Genomic DNA, 20,540 nt, shown 5'->3' on the forward strand with positions numbered 1-20,540 from the left:
ATAAACCTGAAAAAAATAGGAAAAAAATAATGTAGTACAATATTCATCGGTTTCATTATAGATATCATATCAGAGCATAAGTTCATTTACAAGACGAGCTACTGAAGTGTCTGGAATAATAAGAATTAATCAGAAATCACTGAGACGACCTCATATTGAATTTCGTCCCACAATATAAATAATAAAAAATTTAAACAGATCGTACAGTACAAAATTCATGGGTTTCATTGTAGATATGATATCAGAGCATAAGTTTAGTTACAAGTTGAGTTACTGAAGTGTCTGGAATAATTAGAACGAATGAGAGATCACTGATTACCGCATACCGAAGCACAGAATGGTAAACATTAAAGACCCGCCACGTGAGCACGACTTTGGCGAAATTCCTGCAAACCCGGAAGCAGAAAAAAGAAGTGATAACGTCACACACAAGAAGGTGGCGTGATATTTAACCGGCTAATTAATGGAGAACAGTTGCCTCCGAGTTCGGTTCGTGCGTTGCTTTCGCCTAAAGTTAACCTAAAGAACACCAACGCCGAGGTTCGAGTGCCACTAAGAGACACCTAAGTCAAAGGATTAGGGTCGCCTACCATTTCTTTTCCTCTCGCGATTATCTTCCAACTTAAAACAGAATTGCAAGAAAACTGCAGCGTTTAATTCACGCGCTATCTTGACAAGCTACTCGCCGAATCGAAGGAGAAAATTCAAAAGAAAAAGAAATGGAATCATCGTGTTCTCGAGTCGATCGGTTGCCTAAAACAACGGCACAAGAGTTTGTGTACTTGACGTCACGGGCATCGCAAATTGAATAACGTGCCCTCACAACACCAGAAAATACGGCGCGTTTGCCCTGCTCGGAGCTGAACCTTTTCCCGTTGTTATTCCGCGCGCGAGCAGCGTTTTTCGAAAGACGAGAGAGCGAAACGGTCCAAGAAGGAAAAAAAAATTAAAGAAAAAACAACTTCAGCGGGCGAAAGAGATCGCGAGCGAAGGCGGTCTCTGTCGAAGGATGCCGATGCGTCTAACATCTCCTCTTAGAAATCTTTGATGTCTCCTACGGATCAGTCGTGAACGCTTCAGTGAAGTGGAGAAGAGGTAATTGAATCTGACTCGGGTGGCCCGGTTGGTACCATCGCCATTCGTTTCCGATTTGCATGCTCCAGCGAGCCTGCGTACGCGGCACGCGAAAGCGCGCGCTCTCCTGAAGGACGATTTCGGCGGGAAAAGAAAGGGGTCTCGGCAGATGATATGCGAGCGGAAACGGTCGTCTAAAAATATGCGCCGCAACCACACGAACCGTATTTCTGGCGTGGCTTCGTCGTCGCGTCTGGCTGTCTCGCGGCGCGGCACGCCCGCGCTGCGTTCAGCGCTTAAATTCGCACCGCGCGGGTTTCGCTCGGAGCAGCGACTGCAGTAAATAGCTTCGGCCATCAGTTCAGCGCACGCGGATTGCGCGACACGCGATAGAAACGCGGCGACGCGACGCCGAAGGTACGCCGGAAATGCGCTCCGTGTGTTTGCCTCCTCCTCAGGTACCGCGCGCGCGGGCATACACATATCTGCTCTCGGGAGAGAATAATGCAGCTCGCATTGCTGAGAAGTGAGCGTAAAGTGAGAATGAAATTTCGAGTTCGCAAAACGACGAAATTTAATAATCTCCTTGCGGAATGTTCTTTTTTTTTCCTTCAGAAAAAATTGATAAATGTTATCCGGTGCGTTATGAGAAGGCAACACCGCACGCAAGTGCAGAAATAGTTCTTTTTATCAATAAGCAGGAGACTTCTGCAAAGCTGATTGATCTGACTGATTGAAACTCGCGATAGCAAAGCGGTTATGACGTCCCGCTGCTGAGTTCGAGGTCGCCAGTTCGATTACCAGTCGCGACCAGCGCGTTCCGAAGAGGGCAGAGCGCAATAGCGCCGGTAGAGAGATTTTGGTGCGCGTCCTTGTATCCGGGGCCGTTAACATAATAAGCTCCATGCGCTGTCTGTCATATCCCGTATGTTGTTCTCTGACCTTAGGACCCATTTATTTATAACCATCACAAGTGCCGAGACACAGTAACACGACAGAGTATAAAAAAAACGCACACACACACAGTTTCACCATAAGGACGAAGCAATGAATGCGCTGTCAACACGTCAGAATACTACACGTAGCGAAGTACTCGTAGCTACAGTGAATTGAATTCTGGGGTTTTACGTGCCAAAACCACAATTTGATTATGAGGCACGCCGCAGTGGGGGACTCCGGATTAATTTTGACCACGAGGGAATCTTTAACGTGCCCCCAATGCACGGGACACGGGTGTTTTTGTTTGGATATTCACGCAAAAAAAGACGCGTCGTGCGCGTCAGCCTTGCCGTCACGCTGTTCCTCGCATACGCAGAGTCATCGCAGCCGGCCCCAAAGAAGTAGACCAGCTCTGCCAAGGTGCTCCCGCGCCGCGCGGCGAAGCCAAAAGCAAAGGAGGGGGCGAAAAGCAAGAGGCAGGAAATGCATTTCGTGCATGCGTCGCCTTCCCCTAAACAATAGCAGGCGAATTCCCGACGAGCGCGTCGCTAAAAGCAGCGCCGGGGCGGCCCGTGACGTAGGAGGGCGACGTTCTACGGTGGAAGAAACGAAAGAGGGGACAGGCAAAGAAATGCAGAAGGAAAAGGATGCCCCGTTTCCGAGCAGTCGGGATAAGGAAGGCCGGGAATCGGCTGAGAAAGACGTAGGGGGCGTAGGATGCCAATGCAAAAAGAGAGATGCAGCGAGTAGGCGGGGGTGGGAGAAGGAGGAGGAGGAGGAAGAGGAGAAACAGTGGCAGCTGGCGGCGCAACGAGACCGTTACGCCAAGATGTGGCCGCGACGCGCATGGCGCGACGATTTCTGCGCGCCGCCGGGAGTGAGACCCGCACGAAAGGAGGAGGAGGAGGGGCGGGGGGAGCAGAGGTAGGCGCTCCGCGAACGGAGGCGAGCCAGCGGGGCGGCGCGAGGCAAGGAGGAAAGGGGAAAATGTGCATTGGGAAGTAAACAAAACGACGGCCGCGGAGGCGAAGGCGAAAGAAATACGCATACGGCGCATCAATCCTGAAGCCGAGACGAAGCGAAGAAGGGCAACGCGGCGAAAAACTCTCGAGAGGAAAAACCTGCGGGCGAGATCGACGGCTGCCGACGGGGGCGCAGACAGCGGCGCGAATGAGCGACGACGCGGAAGAGGCTTGGGAGAAGAAAGATAGAAAGAAAGAAAGAAAGAAAGAAAGAAAGAAAGAAAGAAAGAAAGAAAGAAAGAAAGAAAGAAAGAAAGAAAGAAAGCACGGAAAGAAGAAATGTCGTGGACGAAAGAAAAAGAAAGAAGCTTGTCCAGATGCCGAATAAATATGTGTTCATCGATTCCAGCCGGTGCGGGGTATTGCGGTGAGGGAAGGGAAAGGGCGGCATTTCGGGACAAATAAAAACGAAAAAAAAGAAGATGTGGCGGGGTTGAGAGAAGGGCTGCGGGAAGTTGGCGGGAAAAAGTCGTTTTAAACAAAGAAAACAGAAATGACGAGAAGAACCTAAAGGGCGGAAAGCGGTTCGGGGGGCGCCGAAAATAACACGAGTATGACAGAAAACGGAATAATATACGATTTTGATTTCTCGGTGCGCGGAAAACGGCCGAGATGGCAAAAGGTGGGAGGGGCAGTTTCCGAAGCCCAGAGCCCGGAAAGGAACCGTGCGAGGCACGTAAGCGGGCTTTCGGGGACAGTGGAAAGCCCTGAAAGCGTGCTCGCTTCTTACTTTTCTCTCTCACTTTCTTTTTTTTTACGTCACACTGAGCCCAACACTGTTATTGTTTCTGCGCGCCTCAAACCAACCTTCGTACGCCTTCCCGCAGGCCAGCGTTCTCCTCTTTGCAAATCGTGGCACGCTTCCCACTTCTTGCTTCTCGTTCAAACTGACGAGCTCCCGCGCGCAGGCGCGCATGAAGTTATTCGGAGGTGCGATGCATGTCGGCCCCTTCTATTTCCGCCTGCTCCTCCCCCCTCGAGTTCCACCCCCTGCGACTGGAGGCGTGCTTCAAAACGGGATAACAGGTCTGGCCATTACGAAGTCACATCGGAGTTTGTAAACAAACGACCAAAAGCGATTCGCAGCCCTCCCCGAAAGGAAGAAAAGTCGGCGAGAACCGTTTCACCAGACGGGTGAATGAAAACTAAGCCTCGTGCGGGGCACATTTTTCAGCGAGGAAAACTCGTTCCTGCAGCGACGTGCTCGGTCCTTCGCCCCCCACCCCCCACTACGCCGTCGCTGCCACCACACGACGGCGTAATCATGAGGGGCCACAGCACTTGGTGGTTACGGCGCCCTAATTCATGCCGCTATTTCATTGTCGAGTCGACGCCTGACAGCAACACAAGTTTCCCTCGAAGGAGCTGCTGAATTGATTCTCGCCTGTCACGTGAGAGTTTACTCAAAGAAAGAGAAAAATATGGCGAGAGAAGAACAGGAAAGTTACAGAATAGACGCAAGAACTTTGTTAAACGTGCCAGCCTATCCCACGCACGGAACTTCGTGGGCTCTTCTTGAAGGCGCAGGAAAGCGTCCCAGGCACTGACTGCCTCAAACACCGCGCCCTCGCGTGTCTGACATGTGCGTGCACGAGAAAAGACGTCCGGAAAGTTTGCCGCGTCTCGCGTAAAATGCGTATTCAAAGCATGAACTGAAAACGATTGGGACAATTTCACTGCCTTCGGGTATTTCATTTGTGCTGTTGAGAAATTGCGCTTCCACTTTCAGCATTATTGAACAGAAGGCATCATTTGTCTTGTCGCATATCAATCCACAAACAAAAGAATATTAACTTTTCTTGCGGCGTTATCAGTCCAGCTATATCAAAGCGTTTCCTAAACCTAAAAGCAGCTGTTCCTTATCCCGTTTCATGCGCCGAAGGAAACGAAACTGGTTACGCGAAAAGTATCGAAATTTACCACTAGTTAAGCATATGCAATCTGTGAGCGTAGGTGCGGGATTTCTTACTGTATGTAGTGTCAGTGTTCTGCTTATATTGGCGAGACCGTTAGCAATGTCGAAGAAGACCTACAGTCTAGCTTGTTGGGCTAGACTCTATGCTAGCTGGTTCGTGAATGACACGGCGAACAGCGCAGACGACAGGACAAGAAAGGCGGAACACATGCGCTGTGTCCCTTCTTTCGTGTCATGTCTTCTGCACTTTTTTTTTTTCCGTGTCTTGCAGTGAAGCGGCACCGAAAGGTTTGCAGTCCACAAAATCGCACAAACTCGTGGCGTGCTCAGTGTCAAATTCGTAAAGAAGCGGTGGTGCAAATTCATAAAGCTTTTCGTTCCTAAGTGTTCTCTGCCATTGGCCCGCAGCCTTCGCTAATGAAATGTACAGCTAAGTCATCAACATCATCCGCCAATTCATTTCCAATGAAGGAAAAAGGTCTTTATCAGCGATCTCCAATAAGGAACGTCTTGCACAAACTGACCCCACCTTGATCGGATCACTATTCATGATCGTGTACAGCGTAATGATTCGCTGAAATTTTCTATTAGCATCAATCATAACGCAGGGGGCTTTTTTTCAAATACGGGCACAGATGTTAAGTGAGCCGCCGTCATAGCAAGTCAGATGGAGAATATTTATTTCTAGGGACACAGAGAGGCAGGCCAGAGCTAACACGCCCTAGCCTTACAGCCCTGCAGTAGGAAAGGAAGAAGAAAAAGATAGATGAGGGTTGATGATGACAGAGACGCGTAAAGATAAGCTCACCGCCACCATGCAAGTTAGGCATGCAAGCAGAGAGCGTTGTTTTGAAAAGCGGCGGTTTCCGGCAACTTCTTTGTTCACTGTAAAAGCTAACTGCCTCGCAAATAGCGCCCCGAGCGGGTAGAAGTTATACTTGACCATTAAAGAAACTAACCACCCTCTCGCACGAGCTCACCGCTAACTCGCCACTTAAATGCGATGTACGTTTAAAGAGACGCGCATTTATCGCGTCCCTGCAAGCATATGTGCCGGCTTGCGAAGGATTAAAAAAAATGTAACGCGATGCGTGTTTGTCACGTGATGAGCACCACGCCTTCGTGCATGTGTATTTGTGCAAATAAAGCCTGTTTTTCTTTTTTTTTTCAAGAACTTTTCCGAGTACAATAGTAAAGTGTGTGACTATAACTACTTATGAATGCTTTTGTTTCTTCTTGTTCTTCCTGGCCATGATATTCAGTCATGGTCCCTGCGCACATTGCAAACCTCTTATTCCGAACTATACATTTGCTTGTTCGCGCATTCTCTGAATGCTGTGAATTTAACCGGTAAAACTAAACCGAGTCGCGCCACGCTACCGCGTGCAACCAGCTGCTAGAGAACGATGCACAGAACTGGAATGCACTACAGTGTAAAGTGAACGACGTCGCTGATCCTTTCTGGTGGCACAAATGCGGTACATACAGCGAATAGTGTTAGCACGGTTTCATTGACATATAGTAGCTCTTCTAGCACTTTCTTAACACCGCGAAATATGGACCACCGAAGCTTATTTCTTTCACTCACTCATTCTGGTGCACGCACTCGCTATTCAAGAGTACGAGGTGCACTACAAGATGCAGCAGGGCTCCTGGGACCTGGTGCGCGTCGCTCCTCCGCAGCCAAGGTCCGGCGGGGACGCTGCAGCAAGAGACACCCCCTCGCCTTCCAGGCTAGCCACGGCCACCCACGTCAACGGCAGCTGGTTGAGCCACGAGCTCAGCGGCCTGTCCTGCGGCACGCAGTACCACATTTACGTCGTGGCTGTGGCTGACAGGGGTCGCAGCGAACCCAGCGACACCGTGTTCGCAAGGACGCAGGGAGGAGGTAAGGAACTTGCGCCTCTCTCTCTCTCTCCTTCGTCACATGCAAAGTGTCGCCCTTGTAAAAAATTAAAATAGCAAGGATGAAAGCCACGGAAACAGTGCTACCGCTGGCAAACAAATTGCAATGTAAGCTAAAATGAATTGAAGAGAGACGCAAGAATGAAGAGCGACTGGCCCTCACCAAGAGGCTGTTGAAAAGTCAAGGGAGGGACAATAAAACGATTATTTGCCCGAGATCTGGCAGTCGCTAGGTCCTTAAAGAAACCGCATAGAAACAGCACGCTCCTGCGTGCCATCCACGGTGAAATTTATGAAAGCGCTGTCGGCGTAGCAGAGGCGTATATTCAGAGCTCTAAAGCAGGCCGTTGCGCTGCCGTTGGTCTAATTCGAATACTGATGGTTACGACACACTACCCACTCACCTTTCGTGCTGTAGTATGCGAAACGGCTCAAAAATGTAATACAAGAAAACAACACACACAAACACAACGCCCGAGTACACGTACGTAAACTCAATGCTACGGTTGCTGTGTCTAACCTAGCCGCACAAGGTTTCTGATCCCGCGCTTATTCGTGCCTTTCGCCAGTCATGTGATTTAACTATACCTGGACCGTAATTTCGCCGCGGACGGCCCACGTGCGCAGTACCCACGTCGCCCAAGCGGGAGGCGTTCGTGACGCCCAACGCGAGTTCGCTGACCCTTCGTCCGTCCTCCTGGGCGTCCGGTCCGGCCGGCTGCCCCGTGTCGCACCTTGCCGTCGAATACAGGCCTCGTGACGGCACGGGTCCCTGGACGGTGGCCTCGCGAGCCCTGCAACCTCGCGAGGGCCCCATGACACTGCACCACCTGCGGCCAGACACCTGGTACAACCTGCGCGTCACGGCGCACACCGAGGCCGGCACAACCTCCGCCGAGTACGCCATCCGCACGCTGCCGGCTTCGGCCACGCTTGCAGGTGCGCTCGCCACAGCTGCAGGTCGCGTGTATCGATAAACTTTTTATTGTTTTGCTAGCCTATAGAAATCGACTTAGGAAAGGCACTCTGTTCGTAAGAGTTGTTCTCTCTCTCTCTCTCTCTCTCTCTCTCTCTCTCTCTCTCTCTCTCTCTCTCTCTCTCTTTATTACTATATCAAACATCTTAGACTTACACACGGTCTTGAGTGCTACGGTTAAAGGTAAAAGTATCATCTTCAGATGGAGCGCGATAGAAAGGGACGCACAGAGAAGGGCGACACAAGTCTACACAAAGTTATGACACAAGATGTGTCACATAACCTAGGGGTACAATGCAACCGTTGCAACCTTGAAGCTGCAACGGTTTTTGGTGTTGTTGCTTTACATGCACGGTTACCGCCACCAAGTTGAAATCGCCCTTCTCCTCAACGAAAACTTCCGTTGATACAACAGCGATGTCTTGTGTCGCCTTACCGTACGTTCCGTTCTTTCATTCGCGCTGTTCCGAATATGGACCAAAACCAACTCTTCCAACTATAAATTCTACTAAAGGATGCCCGACAGTGACCGTATAGCACCGAACCGTACGAACTGCTGTGTAAATACGAGCCCGGGTCTGGTGGCTTTTCGATGCTGCAGCAAACATTCAACGTGAGTAAACGCTAAGGTTCGGGCTTGCTGGAGCATGCAAGAAAGCGTGTTTGCGAGAAAACGCTGACTGTGCCCCATCATTGTTTGTGCTTACGCTGTTCATTTGCTGAACAGATCAAGCTGCGAGCCCCTGTTGAACATTCTGTAGGCATGCACCTAGCGTACGTACAAAACTGATCACAGTTACGGCAACCTCTCATTAACAAGCACTGCACGTGGTGCCAGATTTTCACGCGACCATTGCTTTAGTTTTCCCCTCCATTGACCCTTCGTCATTAGCTAGCGCGCTGCCATGCAGTCATTATCTTAATATAACTTGTTCTTGCGCATGGCACGCGTAATGCAAAGACATGGGTTCGCGCCCCACCTGCGGCCAGCTGCTTTTTCATCCAGTTTCATATCCATTAATTTATCGCTTCTTTACTTCAACTACTAAGTACAGGTAATTTCCCTTATGCTGTCCTTGATGTCTTTGTTTGTTGGCTTCTTATGATAAGACAAATACAAAATTGACCGCCCTTCCACTACTGATGGGTGCAAGCGAACAAGTGCAAGTGCATCCGCGGCTCTTCGTTGTAACGCCTCGGCTTTGCGCTCCCTCACGGCGAGGTCGGCACATCGACGACGAGCCCTTTCTCGAGCGAGTTCCCGGCGGCGTTCATCAAACGCCGCGTGTTCTTCGGCAGGACGCACGACGCGCGGCCCGCTCCCGCTGCCGTTGCGTCAACGCAGCTTGCTTTTCGGCAGTAACGAACCAAGCGCGGCCTCCCCATCTGACTGTCGGGCCTGAACTGGCGGCTACGGCGGGCGCGTAGCGAGCGTACACGCGATCACACCCTTTCCCCCTCCGGAGGAAGGGGACGCCTGTGATTGGCTCGCGCCTTGAGCTGCGTGTACTTCTTCATGCATGTAAAGCCCCGCTTTAAAAGGCACGTATGATGAACCGACAGTGGCTGAAACGGTTATCGTGGTGGTCTCGAAACCCGGATGACAGTGTTTCGAATCCGCAGCCCGACAAGCAATTTTTACTCTAGCGCGGCTTGAGCTTTCTCGTACGACAACACTGACGCCGACAAGAATGAGGTAACGTAAGCTTCGCTTGAAAATCAGGCCCTCGGTTTCCTTTCTTCTCGTTCATTACATAGCGAGGCCTCGAATCCGGCAGCATTGATGCATTCAGGTAGCATGTGTGGTGTTATTAACCAGTTGCCTTCATTCAAAAACAGTGTCCTGCAGTGGACATAAAATAGATTGATGATGATGAAAAATGTCACGTACATGTGACGCCTGCGACAAAAAAGGCTGATCCAGTCAAGGCCGTGAGGTGTGGCGCTGGCTAACACTTCCAGGCTTAATTCTAGTAGATAAACATAAGTACCCCAGAAACTGGATGGGAAGACGGCGCCGCGGTGGCTCAATTGGCATCGCACGCGTAATGGAAAGACATGGGCTCGTGCCCCACCCGCGGCCTGTCATTTCATCCACCCTCATGAGTTCATCACTTCTTTAATGCAGTTAATAAGTACATGTAATTTCACCTATGCTGTCCTTGGTGTCTTTGTTTGTTGGCCTTTTATCATGTGACTAATAAATGTCGGGCCCTCGGTTTCCTTTCTCTCTGTTCTTGGGCTAGATTGGTTGATAGTTGATAAATTCATTGTGGCTCAAACAAAAACGAACACAAAAACCACAAGACCGGACACCATAAGCATCCATCGTGTCCGGTTCTTTGTGTTTGTATTTATTTGTGCTATAATGGCTTCATTAATCCGTCATTATCGCTGATACCGGCCACTCGGCACGACCGCTGATAAGGAAGTAATAAAGGCGAGGGAAAGGAATCCTTACAAGATCTGGGCCTTCGTCCCAACTTCCGCACTTTCGCTGCAACTGTCTTCCGGCGGCGTTTGACTGTTATATTCACACGTGAAGCTACGAACGGTTGAGCCGTTTCCGCTTGACGAATGACGCCTAACCCGTTGCCTCTTACCACATATCTTCGGTGCATGCCTCAGGCACCGTCCTCCCCGAGTTGATGGTGGTGAACGGTGGCGGTGGCGCGGACGGCGACTTGCCACTATTGGTTCCCATCGCCACCTCGCTCAGCTTGGCTCTGGCCGCCGCCACCCTGGTGTTGGGCTACGTCTGCTGCAGGAGGCGTGCGGAGCCTGCCTTCGCCAAGGACCACGGTGAGCGCCATCACGCAAACTCCCCCACCAATGACTTGGGGAGCTGTACACATACAATAGCACTTGTGTTCTTAGAAGAACAGAAGGCCAATACAAGTGACAAGTGCTCTACAAAGAAACAAAAAGAAACAAACTCACGCTCACCTGTTTCGCGAGCAAGACCGATTTTCCTCAGTGCGACTCACTCTCAGGAAAAGCACGCTTTACAGGTACATTTATTAATGTGCAAGCGGATGTAGCTGATATTCTCAGTGTCATTGAGCTGAATGAAGTTGGGCAAATCATGTAATGCGTTAAGCCGGCAACTGGTGGTCTAGTACAAGTAACAACATTGATGGCCAGGAAAGGAAAACGTAATGCAAAAGGATAGAAAGTTGGGCGAGTTGGTACGGTAACATGATCTTGGATTGTAGCGCGAAGTGAACGCGGACACAGAAAGGAGCAGACAGGACGAGCGCTCGTCCTGTCTGCTCCTTTCTGTGTCTGTGTTCACTTCGCGCTACAATCCAAGAAAGGAAAACGAACGGAGGTGAGTATCGCAGAGTGCATTCGTCGTTCATAAGACATGAAATACTAGCACGGTGGTCGCCGTAATAATGACAATAAATAAATAAATAAATAAATAAATAAATAAATAAATAAATAAATAAATAAATAAATAAATAAATAAATAATGATGACTAATGCGAAAGTTTCACTAACCACTGCTGCGCTGTTGGTTAGCGAAAGCAAAAGCAGTAAAGGTACAAAATAAAATTAAATGTATTTACTACGTGTGGATTTCTCTTTTTGCAGGCTGGCCTTGCCAATAGAATCGTTGAGCTTAAACCTCCTCAAGGAATATATTGGCAAGACCAGCCTGCACTAGTGCACTTGGTCGCTCTCTGAGCACATGATTTCCTTTTTCGTCACACGCATCTAGTGTAGCGTGCTACGCATGCCACCAGGCAAAGCTATCCACGGTTCGTTAAAGAGACCTCGCTCTTCAATACCAAACCTCCTAGACTAGTCCTGGCGAAAAAATCTCGTGTAGACTTGTGATCGATGGATTAAATATGATAACTTACTGTTATAATGTTCCATGTATTGATTTACTCTTTTTATATATAAGTAAGTCACACCACAAGTTGTAATGTGACGCCTATGTTCGGTCGAAATAATTTTTCTTTCGGTTTTCAGCGTCACAATTCATTGGTTGCTACTGATCTTACTTGTGCTGCAAATCGCGGATTTATTGGACACCCGCAATTTATCAGACCGTAAGTGAAATACAGAACCTGAAAAACGTGATTCGATCTGGACACTTCATTCAAGGACACCCCTGCTCACCTGTTTGACGAGTAAGGGCGCTTTCCCTGAGTACGACTCGCTTTCAGAAAAAGCACGCTTTACAGGCAATGCCAAGGTAATGTCATTACAGGTAGTAATATGACGCGCATGTTCGGTCGAAATAATTTTTCTTTCCGTTTTCAGCATCACAATTTATTGGTTGCTACTGATCTTACTTGTGCTGCAAATCGCGGATTTATTGGACACCCGCACTATATCTGACCGTAAGTGAAATACAAAACCTGAAGAACGTGATTCGATCTGGACACTTCAATGCCACCCATGCTCACCTATTTCACGAGTAAGGGCGCTTTCCCTAAGTACGACTCGCTTTCAGAAAAAGCACGCTTTACAGGCAATGCCAAGGTAATGCCATTACAGGTTGTAATGTGACGCGGTCGGATTTTTTTTTTTTTTTCGTATTTAGCGTCACAATTTATTGGTTGCTAATGACCTTACTTGCGCTGTAAGTCGCGGATTTATTGGACGCCCGCATTATATCAGATCGTAAGTGGAATACAAGACCTGGAGAACGTGATTCGATCTGGACACTCTTTTCATTCAGACACCCGTACTCACCGGTTTCACGAGTAACGGTGCCTTCCCTGAGTACGACTCTCTTTCAGAAAAAGCACGCTTTACAGGTAGCCTTCACGCATACTTTTGAACACGTTGCGCAGCGGCCAACCTACGTAAAAAGCTCCTCAACATAACAGAATATGCATATTGTCTAATTTGCACGCTTCGTAGGTCAACAATCGCAGTACCCTTTTTTGTTTCAACAGAGGGCCACCCAGCGGGAGGAGGCGGCCGCAGTGCCAGCAATGACACCCTCGCCGAGTCGGCGCTCGTAAAGCGTTCCAGCATCGACAACGTCCTCTCGACGCTCGCGTCAGCGTCCGGCCGCCAGGGCTCGTCCTGCCTGGCCTCACCGGGACGCCATTCCGTGGTGGCGCCCGCAGCCACGCCGACGCAAGGTACGCGAGAGACATTAATTACACGACTGTGGCGCAGTCCTGTGGTCTGGTCACCCCGAAGAGACCATGTTGGAGCTAGACGGACTACCCCATTCGCAAACCATACTCGACTCGACGCTTCTCGTTTAAGACTGCACTGAGCAGAGGGCAATGTAGTCCAGACTTATGTAGTCAGTGGGTTCAAAAAAATCTACTCAGTGATTCCTCCGGCAATGTTTTGCAAGCACGCGCTACCAGGGTGGTGTCAAATACCATAGTGCTGTCTTTCAAGCAACTCCTCATCTCAGGAGCAGTCGAGAAACGTTCTTCAAGAGCAGTGACTACTTTTGGCGAGTGGCTGCGCTGCCCTCCAATGAACGAAATCAAGGTGGAGATTCAAGCCAAGGCTCGTTTCTGAATTACGAGGTTACGTGCGCAAGTAAGCGATAGAACGCAGGATGACATAGCAACCAAATTAAATAAGTGGCCATTAGAACTGAACAGCGCTATCACTAAGCAACATGAGACTGGGTTGGATAGAATTACTGGACTATGCTTCTCGCCTGCCACCCAATATTGCCACAAACTCCGACAACTGACCCGATACTAGTGGGAAGCGCCAACTATGACGGCTTTCTTCTTTTTCAGGTTCAATTGATGACATATCAGGGTATGCACCGTTTCCAGAAACTCAAATAAAGTCCAGAATAGTGCTCAAGAAAACGCAGGTAAGCTGTCTGGCGTTTAAAAAAAGACGACCGAGCGCTAATTATGTCCACAATTAATAAAGGCGTCTACGCCATACTTTTCTTTCTTTTCGCAGGAACAACCTGTGGCAAATACAAGAACGAAGAGGCCGTTTTCAATACATAATCTCGCTGGCAATGATGGTAAGCGGAGAGCTTGAAACCATTTAACGTCGCGATTGTTCTGTGCGAGAAATAGTTAGCCAGAGTTACATTTACCACGAACCTTTTGAAAGTGATCGGCCTCTTTAATTGAAGACAGTGAGTGCTAGCTGTATGAGTTATTTAAAATTTCAAGCACTGATAAATTTTGAGAGCCTGTATCCTGATGGTGAAGTGGCTCAAATGACATTGTTTACTTTCAGCGGACTTCCAGCGGAGCTCCTTTACAAATAAAGTTGTTGAAATTGATGTACCCCTTTGGTTGAGCTCTTATGCTGTGTACTGAAAGCCAATTCGAATTATATTTGCACGAAGAAAAGTCATTTGAATATGCTAATTAAATTAAGAGGCTGATCTGTCAGAGTATGCTCTGTTCGTAGGCTATCAACACTAGAGGAGAAATTATTAGTGCCACTTCTGTCCTTGCTCTACATATTTTCTACACTTGTGCGAAAAGCAATTTGAAAAGGTTTATCCGGCTGTTTACTCTCTCTCTCTCTCTCTCTCAACTTCCGACCTTGTATTGAGCCAGCCATGATTCCTGTACCGTTTAATAGCCTTGTTGCATAGGTTACAGAGTAATGAAATATTTTCAACAATGTTTCCTAATCGCCATGACATCAGATGTAACCTTGTTTTCATTATTGGCGCACTGCTCTTGGCAAGAGATCTATCACGTGCGCCGCACGCGCTCTGTCGACATAGCCACTGTTACAAAAGCAAGTACGAGTCTAATGTCGAGGAGGTCAAAGGCAGGAGACGAAGTTCACTGCACCTTCCTAGACTATCTAGAGACCGCTTTCCTACCTCAAAACAAGAACACTGAACACAATATGCCTCGGACTTTTTCTTATTTCTCTTAAACGTTGCCAAGCGACGCACGTGTTCTCGAACAAGAACATTGATAGAGATTAAGTATACACTGTACTTCTTTTTTTTTTTTTTTTGCTGCACTATTGCAGAGAGGTCATGTGATCTTACACTTTCGCGGTGCTTAAGTTCCCGTTAATACGATATGTGGAGTTGAACGCTACCATTTGGTAACCCATGAAGCCCAGAGACAGTTAAAACTGCATGCCACTCTCGCTTTCGTCGTTGCACTAATTAACAAACCTTTATAGTGTCTCGTCACGAAAGGGCATTGCATCACCATTTTTTCAAACCCGCTCTGATTCGTGATCCCGCAGATGCACAGAAAGGAGACAAGGGAGCCGAAGCCACCCACACGCCAACAGCACAGTTCAACCACTACGACAACCCAAAAGCGACGAAAGCTGCAGGCTGTACCAAGAAGTGGCAGCACCCGGCCGAGAAAGGCAGTCGGCCCTATGTGATACCACAGGAAAATAGTGAGGGGATCTATCATTTCCTTTTATGAGTAAAGTTTTACCCCAGTGAGAAAATACTTCGATGTGATCTTGTCGGAAACACCGAATTCCTGACGGCCTTCAAGGTTTCTTATGGGCACGATTCCCAATACCAACACCATTCCTAAAGGTCCGTCAGGACTTTTTGTGGGTGCACTCACAACATCAGCACAACTCTTCAAAGTCCCTGAGATTTCTTATGGGCGCACTTTCAACTCCATAACGCTCTTTAAGGCACTTCAACATTTTAAAGCGAAGTTTTCAGTGCCTCTTCCTTCGACTTCACTATTGCTGCTACTGCAGCTGGCACGCCACGTCGGGGGTTGGTTGAGAACGTGTATAATGTATATGGAAGAAGAGTGGGAGAGGGTTTCATGAGACCTGTTTAGCGAGAGTTCCCTAGCATCGCCACAATGCCCTCTGGAGCTCCCTGGCTGTTGTCAATGTCTTCTGAAACTTCCTCGCCGTCGACACAATGCCTTTTGAACGGCTGTAACTACGCATGAGGCCCCAGCAAAAGCATTGCAGCAGCTGCAGCGCTTACCTTTGTACTCACGTGCACCAGCCCAGAGAAAATATAGAGCGGTAGAGATGAGGTAGAGAGAGGAGACACAGAATGGGGAAAGCCACCGCCTTCACGAAACGGGTGAATAACAACGTTGCCACTCTTCAATGGGAGAATCGCAAGAGAGGGGAAAGACGCCGTCAAAAAGCATGTCTCGTTTGGGGTCTCATAATAAATTAAACGCTAATATAACAGACATATTGCTAAAGTTGCGGATAAATTGGAAGGAAAGTAATTAAAGGTATGGCAATTAAGGCACGTTTCTGCCATTAATGATGCAGTAATTCAACCTTCATCCCTTGTAACAACAAACAATTGCTAGCATCGAATAGTGCAAAGGCGAACTCACCGTTCTCTTTCGACACGCAGAGTCCACCCTGGAAATGGAGACTGAAGGAGACGAGTCACCACGGTGGTCACGATCACGAAGAAGCAACAGTAACTTCGCAAACTCGGGATCCACCATGGTGTGAGTTCGAACTTTTTATGCACAACCATTACGACAGCACCCCGCCTCTGTAATATCCATGTCATTTGTTCCTTCTTTTACAATTGACCGTGGGAAAAGTGCGCTAGTAATCACTTGGCAGCGGGCTGTTCAGAACAACACAAGAGCCGAGCCTTTTTCACCCCGTTGCACATGCGCCTTGTTTCCCTTCGTCCTCTGGGCCGTAAACAATTTCACATATATACACATGCGCCTGGCTACCGCAACTCTAATGTCTACAGACCGTTGTGCCTTTAACCACCATTACGCGTAAAATTTTTGCTGGTGTTCAGCCAGTCCGTGGTATCTGCTTATCACGACACCTTCATTGCCTTCAGGATTGAGTCATTGCTGCGAAAGTGGCCCATCAGGGAAAGTAATCCGCCATTGCAGAGAACACCCACTAGCACACATTTCTATGAAACAGACGTATTAGTCCCTCACAGGACGATATACTGTTTATTCTTAATAAACAATATATCATGACACCTTTGCGCAGCTGCCCCTATCGTTTATATTTAGCAGGCAGTTAATTTCACTTTGCTGCTGGAGAAGGAAGCAAATCTTATAAAATGAGCAACTGTTATCAGGCAAACATTTAAGCAGTTTAGGACTGCCCACGTGAGTGCACAGCCCTACATTACCAGGTTTACCCACGCATAATGCGCAGGTTACCCCACCACACGGAACAGCAATGTTTCATCCCGTTACTAAACCAACTCGCCCAGTTGTCCCTACTGAAATTGCAATGCATATTTTGGGATCTGTTGGGAAAATGTCTCACAGCTGGTAGTGGCCTAGGTTTCCTACTAAATGAGCGTGTCTGTTAACACTGATCAATTTCAACTCTGCAATTTCAAAGTTTGCCATAAAACAATTAAGGCTACTGGGTGTGAACATTTGATCATTATATTGGTCATCCCTGAATATCACAAAATTTCTTATGCCTACCACATAAAACTATCGAAGTCTAAAAGACAGCGTTGCCTTACCAAAGTATCTTCATTTTTAAATGTTGCCGTTGTTGTTGATGATGCTGTATTGAAGTCACTGGTATAACATAGACAAGAGTAAGCTTTGTTCCAGACCTAGTGCGCACCAGATAAGCGCATATACAAACTTCATGGTCCACACTTCCTTCATAAACAACTATGCAAAAAAGTGAACCTCACTATCTTTCATAAGAAAGCCACTCTAGATTTTTTGATTTATAATCAAATGTAATATTCAGCTCAGCTATACTGTTCGTGAATAGTAAAACGGGTTCACATTCATAAACACATTTTGTTCTTTGTGTATTAACTGCGAGGAAGTGGGAAATTTGGCTACAGAAGAACCTGCTATTCCAAAACACGTAGCTAAAGGAACGTTATGTTGCATTTAAATGTTCAAAGCACATAAATGTGGCGAACTCAAATTTATAAAAACATGAGCGACTAAATGAGCGAGCCCACTGCTACAACAAAAAGCGCTCTGTATGTACGTGTGTACAGTGTGCAACAAAGTGCCAATGCATACTTTACACCGCATCTCAAACGTATCCAAGTGGAATTACACAAAAACATGCTTGCATATTCTCTCATTTATGCGGTGCACGAGAGAGAGTGTGCAGTCGCCGATAGTTTCTGCTTATTCGTTTCAGAGAGAAGACATACTTCTTTAGCGGAGAAGAACTACGCAATGATGTACAAGGTAACAATGCATTTTGCTTCTATGCCGACTTGTCTGCATCTTCTATTCGCTGAAATGTTGTGACGTGGCATCAGAGTACCTTAGGTTGTCCCTTCAGCAGTCCATAACAGTCAACAGGCAACAGTGTGCAGAAACAACCGACAGTTGAAGCAATGAATATATTTCATGCTCTGGCACGAGCACCTCTTCACCGCTTATCACCGCTGCACGCGCCTAACCTCTGGCTGACCCTCTGTGTAAAGCGACGGTGCATAAAGCGATATAGTTTCCCACAAAGACCTCGCCAATTGGGGAACCAGCGCTGGCCATAAGGCGCTATAGCAGTTTTGAGTGTGCAATTAAAATATGCTGACGACGTCTGGTAGGGGAAGCGGAAACCCACGAAATATGGCACCATATTTCCAGCGAAACGCACGCCTTTCAGAATGCAACGTAGTCATTCTTCATAGATAACTGAACTTGTGTAGACGCTGCCAAAATTCTATGAGGCGCTGCCAATTTGGTGAGAAAGCTACGAGGCAGGGTCACCATCAGCCTTTTGTATTTGCACCTTTTCTGTCTTATCAAGCTCCCTCTCACGGTAGGAGTAGCCACTTTGCTATTGTAGAAGTGCAATTTACTGATATGAAACTAGTTCGACCTCTCCCATCTTGCGGGCCCTGTAAATAAACACCTTAACACAACTTAATTTTCCTCACTGGGGCCCACATAAATGTGCCATTTAATGCTCGATTTAATGCCAAGTTTCTATAACTTTTGCTGTGCCACAACCGCCCGCATGCTAAAAATATCTTTAAATCAGTAACATCACAGTGCTGACATCACCACCACAGCAACATCACAACCAGCGCCGAGGTCTGCACGAAAATTTAAAAAAATGGAGGTTTATCTTTTGTTTTGTTTTGTCTATTACCTGGAAATTAATGAAAATAGAGTTTTCAAAGAATATTTTATTATCCAAGATTGATTTAGTGTTTACCCTTAGCGTCCGTTTTAGGCATGCACAACAACAAAAAATCAAATTTGATGTTTCTCAATTTCGTAAAAGTGCTTTGCTTGAAACATTTAATAGCCTAGGAAGGAAGAAGTCTTTTAGAAGTGACAGCTTTTACATTGAATGAGGGTAAAAATGTCTGGCACTTACTTAACTTCAGATAAAAATGTAATAGTAATATCAACCCTTACAATGCTCAATATACTATAAAAAATTATACAATTCACTGCGTGCACACATTCAACTAAGTTCAATAAAAGTTCATTCCCAATGCTTCCACAAATACCTGGAAAAAGCTGGGAAAAAAGTGAATCACAGCAGTTTTCAACAAATTTCATCAGTGAAATCTCTTTTGCTGTTCTGAACGTTAGAGTAAGAGAGAAGCGAAATGGTTGTTATAACCAAACCACACTTACATGCAAATAGACATACTCACATGTCAATAGATGTAATATGCTTTTCCATACAGTCAAACCTGGAGACAACAAAGTTGCATTCTACATGAAAGTACCTTCGCTATATCCGATATTCATTATAAGCATATATTCGTAGAATGCGCATGTATAGGTGAAACATATTGATTAACTTTGTTACATGCGATAATTCAGTGTGTGTTCGTTATATAGCGTTTTTTTTAGCTGCACTAAATTTAAAGAAAATCAACTGTGGCAGGTAGCACAATTCTAACCCTTGAACTAAATTGCTCGATGAGGAGGGCAATCCACGAGGGTGGGCAATTTCACTAGCATTCAAATGTTTAATTGAACAATTAATGAAGGTTCACTAATTACATTACTGCACATATTGCAATGTGCAAATTGTAGCTGGTGAGTTTGGAAAGGCATATCGAGTTGGAACAAATTCTAACGATGGCTCCTGTTTCGAGATATGTGGCATCAAACGTGCAGTAAAAATGCACTGTCGTTCAATGAAAACACTGTTTTATGCATTGAAGCACAAAACTAACTGGAATGACCATGTATTTTGTTGCACACCTTCAAAATGAATACATATCTCAAAACTGATGTCATCATGATAATTCGTTCCAAGTGGACATGTCTTGCAACCTCACCAGCAACAATTTGTAAATTTCAACATGTGCCATATTTTAATTAATTAAAAAGGTTAATTAGTGTAATTGTATTATTATCCAATTACATATTCCGACTTTCTCATACAAGTAATGCCTGCTTCATCAAGTAACTTCGTGCAAGGGTTAGAACTGTGCCATCTGCCACAGGCGATCTGCCATGCCATCTGCCTGGCATAGACATTTGAATGCAATTCAACAGGTATTTGTGAAGGCAGGCATGTATCTGGACAATTAAGCAGTTTTTCGGCCATAGAAACCCGAATGCCAGAGCCTAAGTGAACAAACGGGAAGCAGCCTTTTTTATGAAAAGCACCAAGCATCACCCCCCCCCCCCCGTTAGTGAAATAATGACATATAATGAACAGACTGGTGGGCTAGTCAGGACTGCACAAAGTGAAGCATAGCACAAGCGGGCACTCAGGACGACGTTACCTCCTCTGCCGTCCTACGTGCCCATTTGCGCTGTACTTCATCTAATGGCATATACTTTTATGATTTCCTTAGTGCGAGGAACAA

At 47.0% G+C, this 20,540-nt stretch overlaps 1 protein-coding gene across 1 annotated transcript in view; it reads left to right on the top strand.

Annotated features, from left to right (window-relative positions):
• LOC142583637 (cell adhesion molecule Dscam1-like) overlaps positions 1-20,540 on the top strand; it is a 215,639-nt gene that overhangs the window by 193,598 nt on the left and 1,501 nt on the right. Inside the window, exons 29-37 of the mRNA XM_075694130.1 lie at positions 6,569-6,838; positions 7,483-7,794; positions 10,460-10,633; positions 12,748-12,939; positions 13,567-13,646; positions 13,742-13,808; positions 15,014-15,175; positions 16,128-16,227; positions 17,888-17,937. Of these exons, the coding sequence (XP_075550245.1) occupies positions 6,569-6,838; positions 7,483-7,794; positions 10,460-10,633; positions 12,748-12,939; positions 13,567-13,646; positions 13,742-13,808; positions 15,014-15,175; positions 16,128-16,227; positions 17,888-17,937 (1,407 nt within the window). The remainder of the gene's footprint in view (positions 1-6,568; positions 6,839-7,482; positions 7,795-10,459; positions 10,634-12,747; positions 12,940-13,566; positions 13,647-13,741; positions 13,809-15,013; positions 15,176-16,127; positions 16,228-17,887; positions 17,938-20,540) is intronic.

Source organism: Dermacentor variabilis, chromosome 5, assembly GCF_050947875.1.
Source record: "Dermacentor variabilis isolate Ectoservices chromosome 5, ASM5094787v1, whole genome shotgun sequence".
Classification (NCBI taxonomy): domain Eukaryota; kingdom Metazoa; phylum Arthropoda; class Arachnida; order Ixodida; family Ixodidae; genus Dermacentor; species Dermacentor variabilis.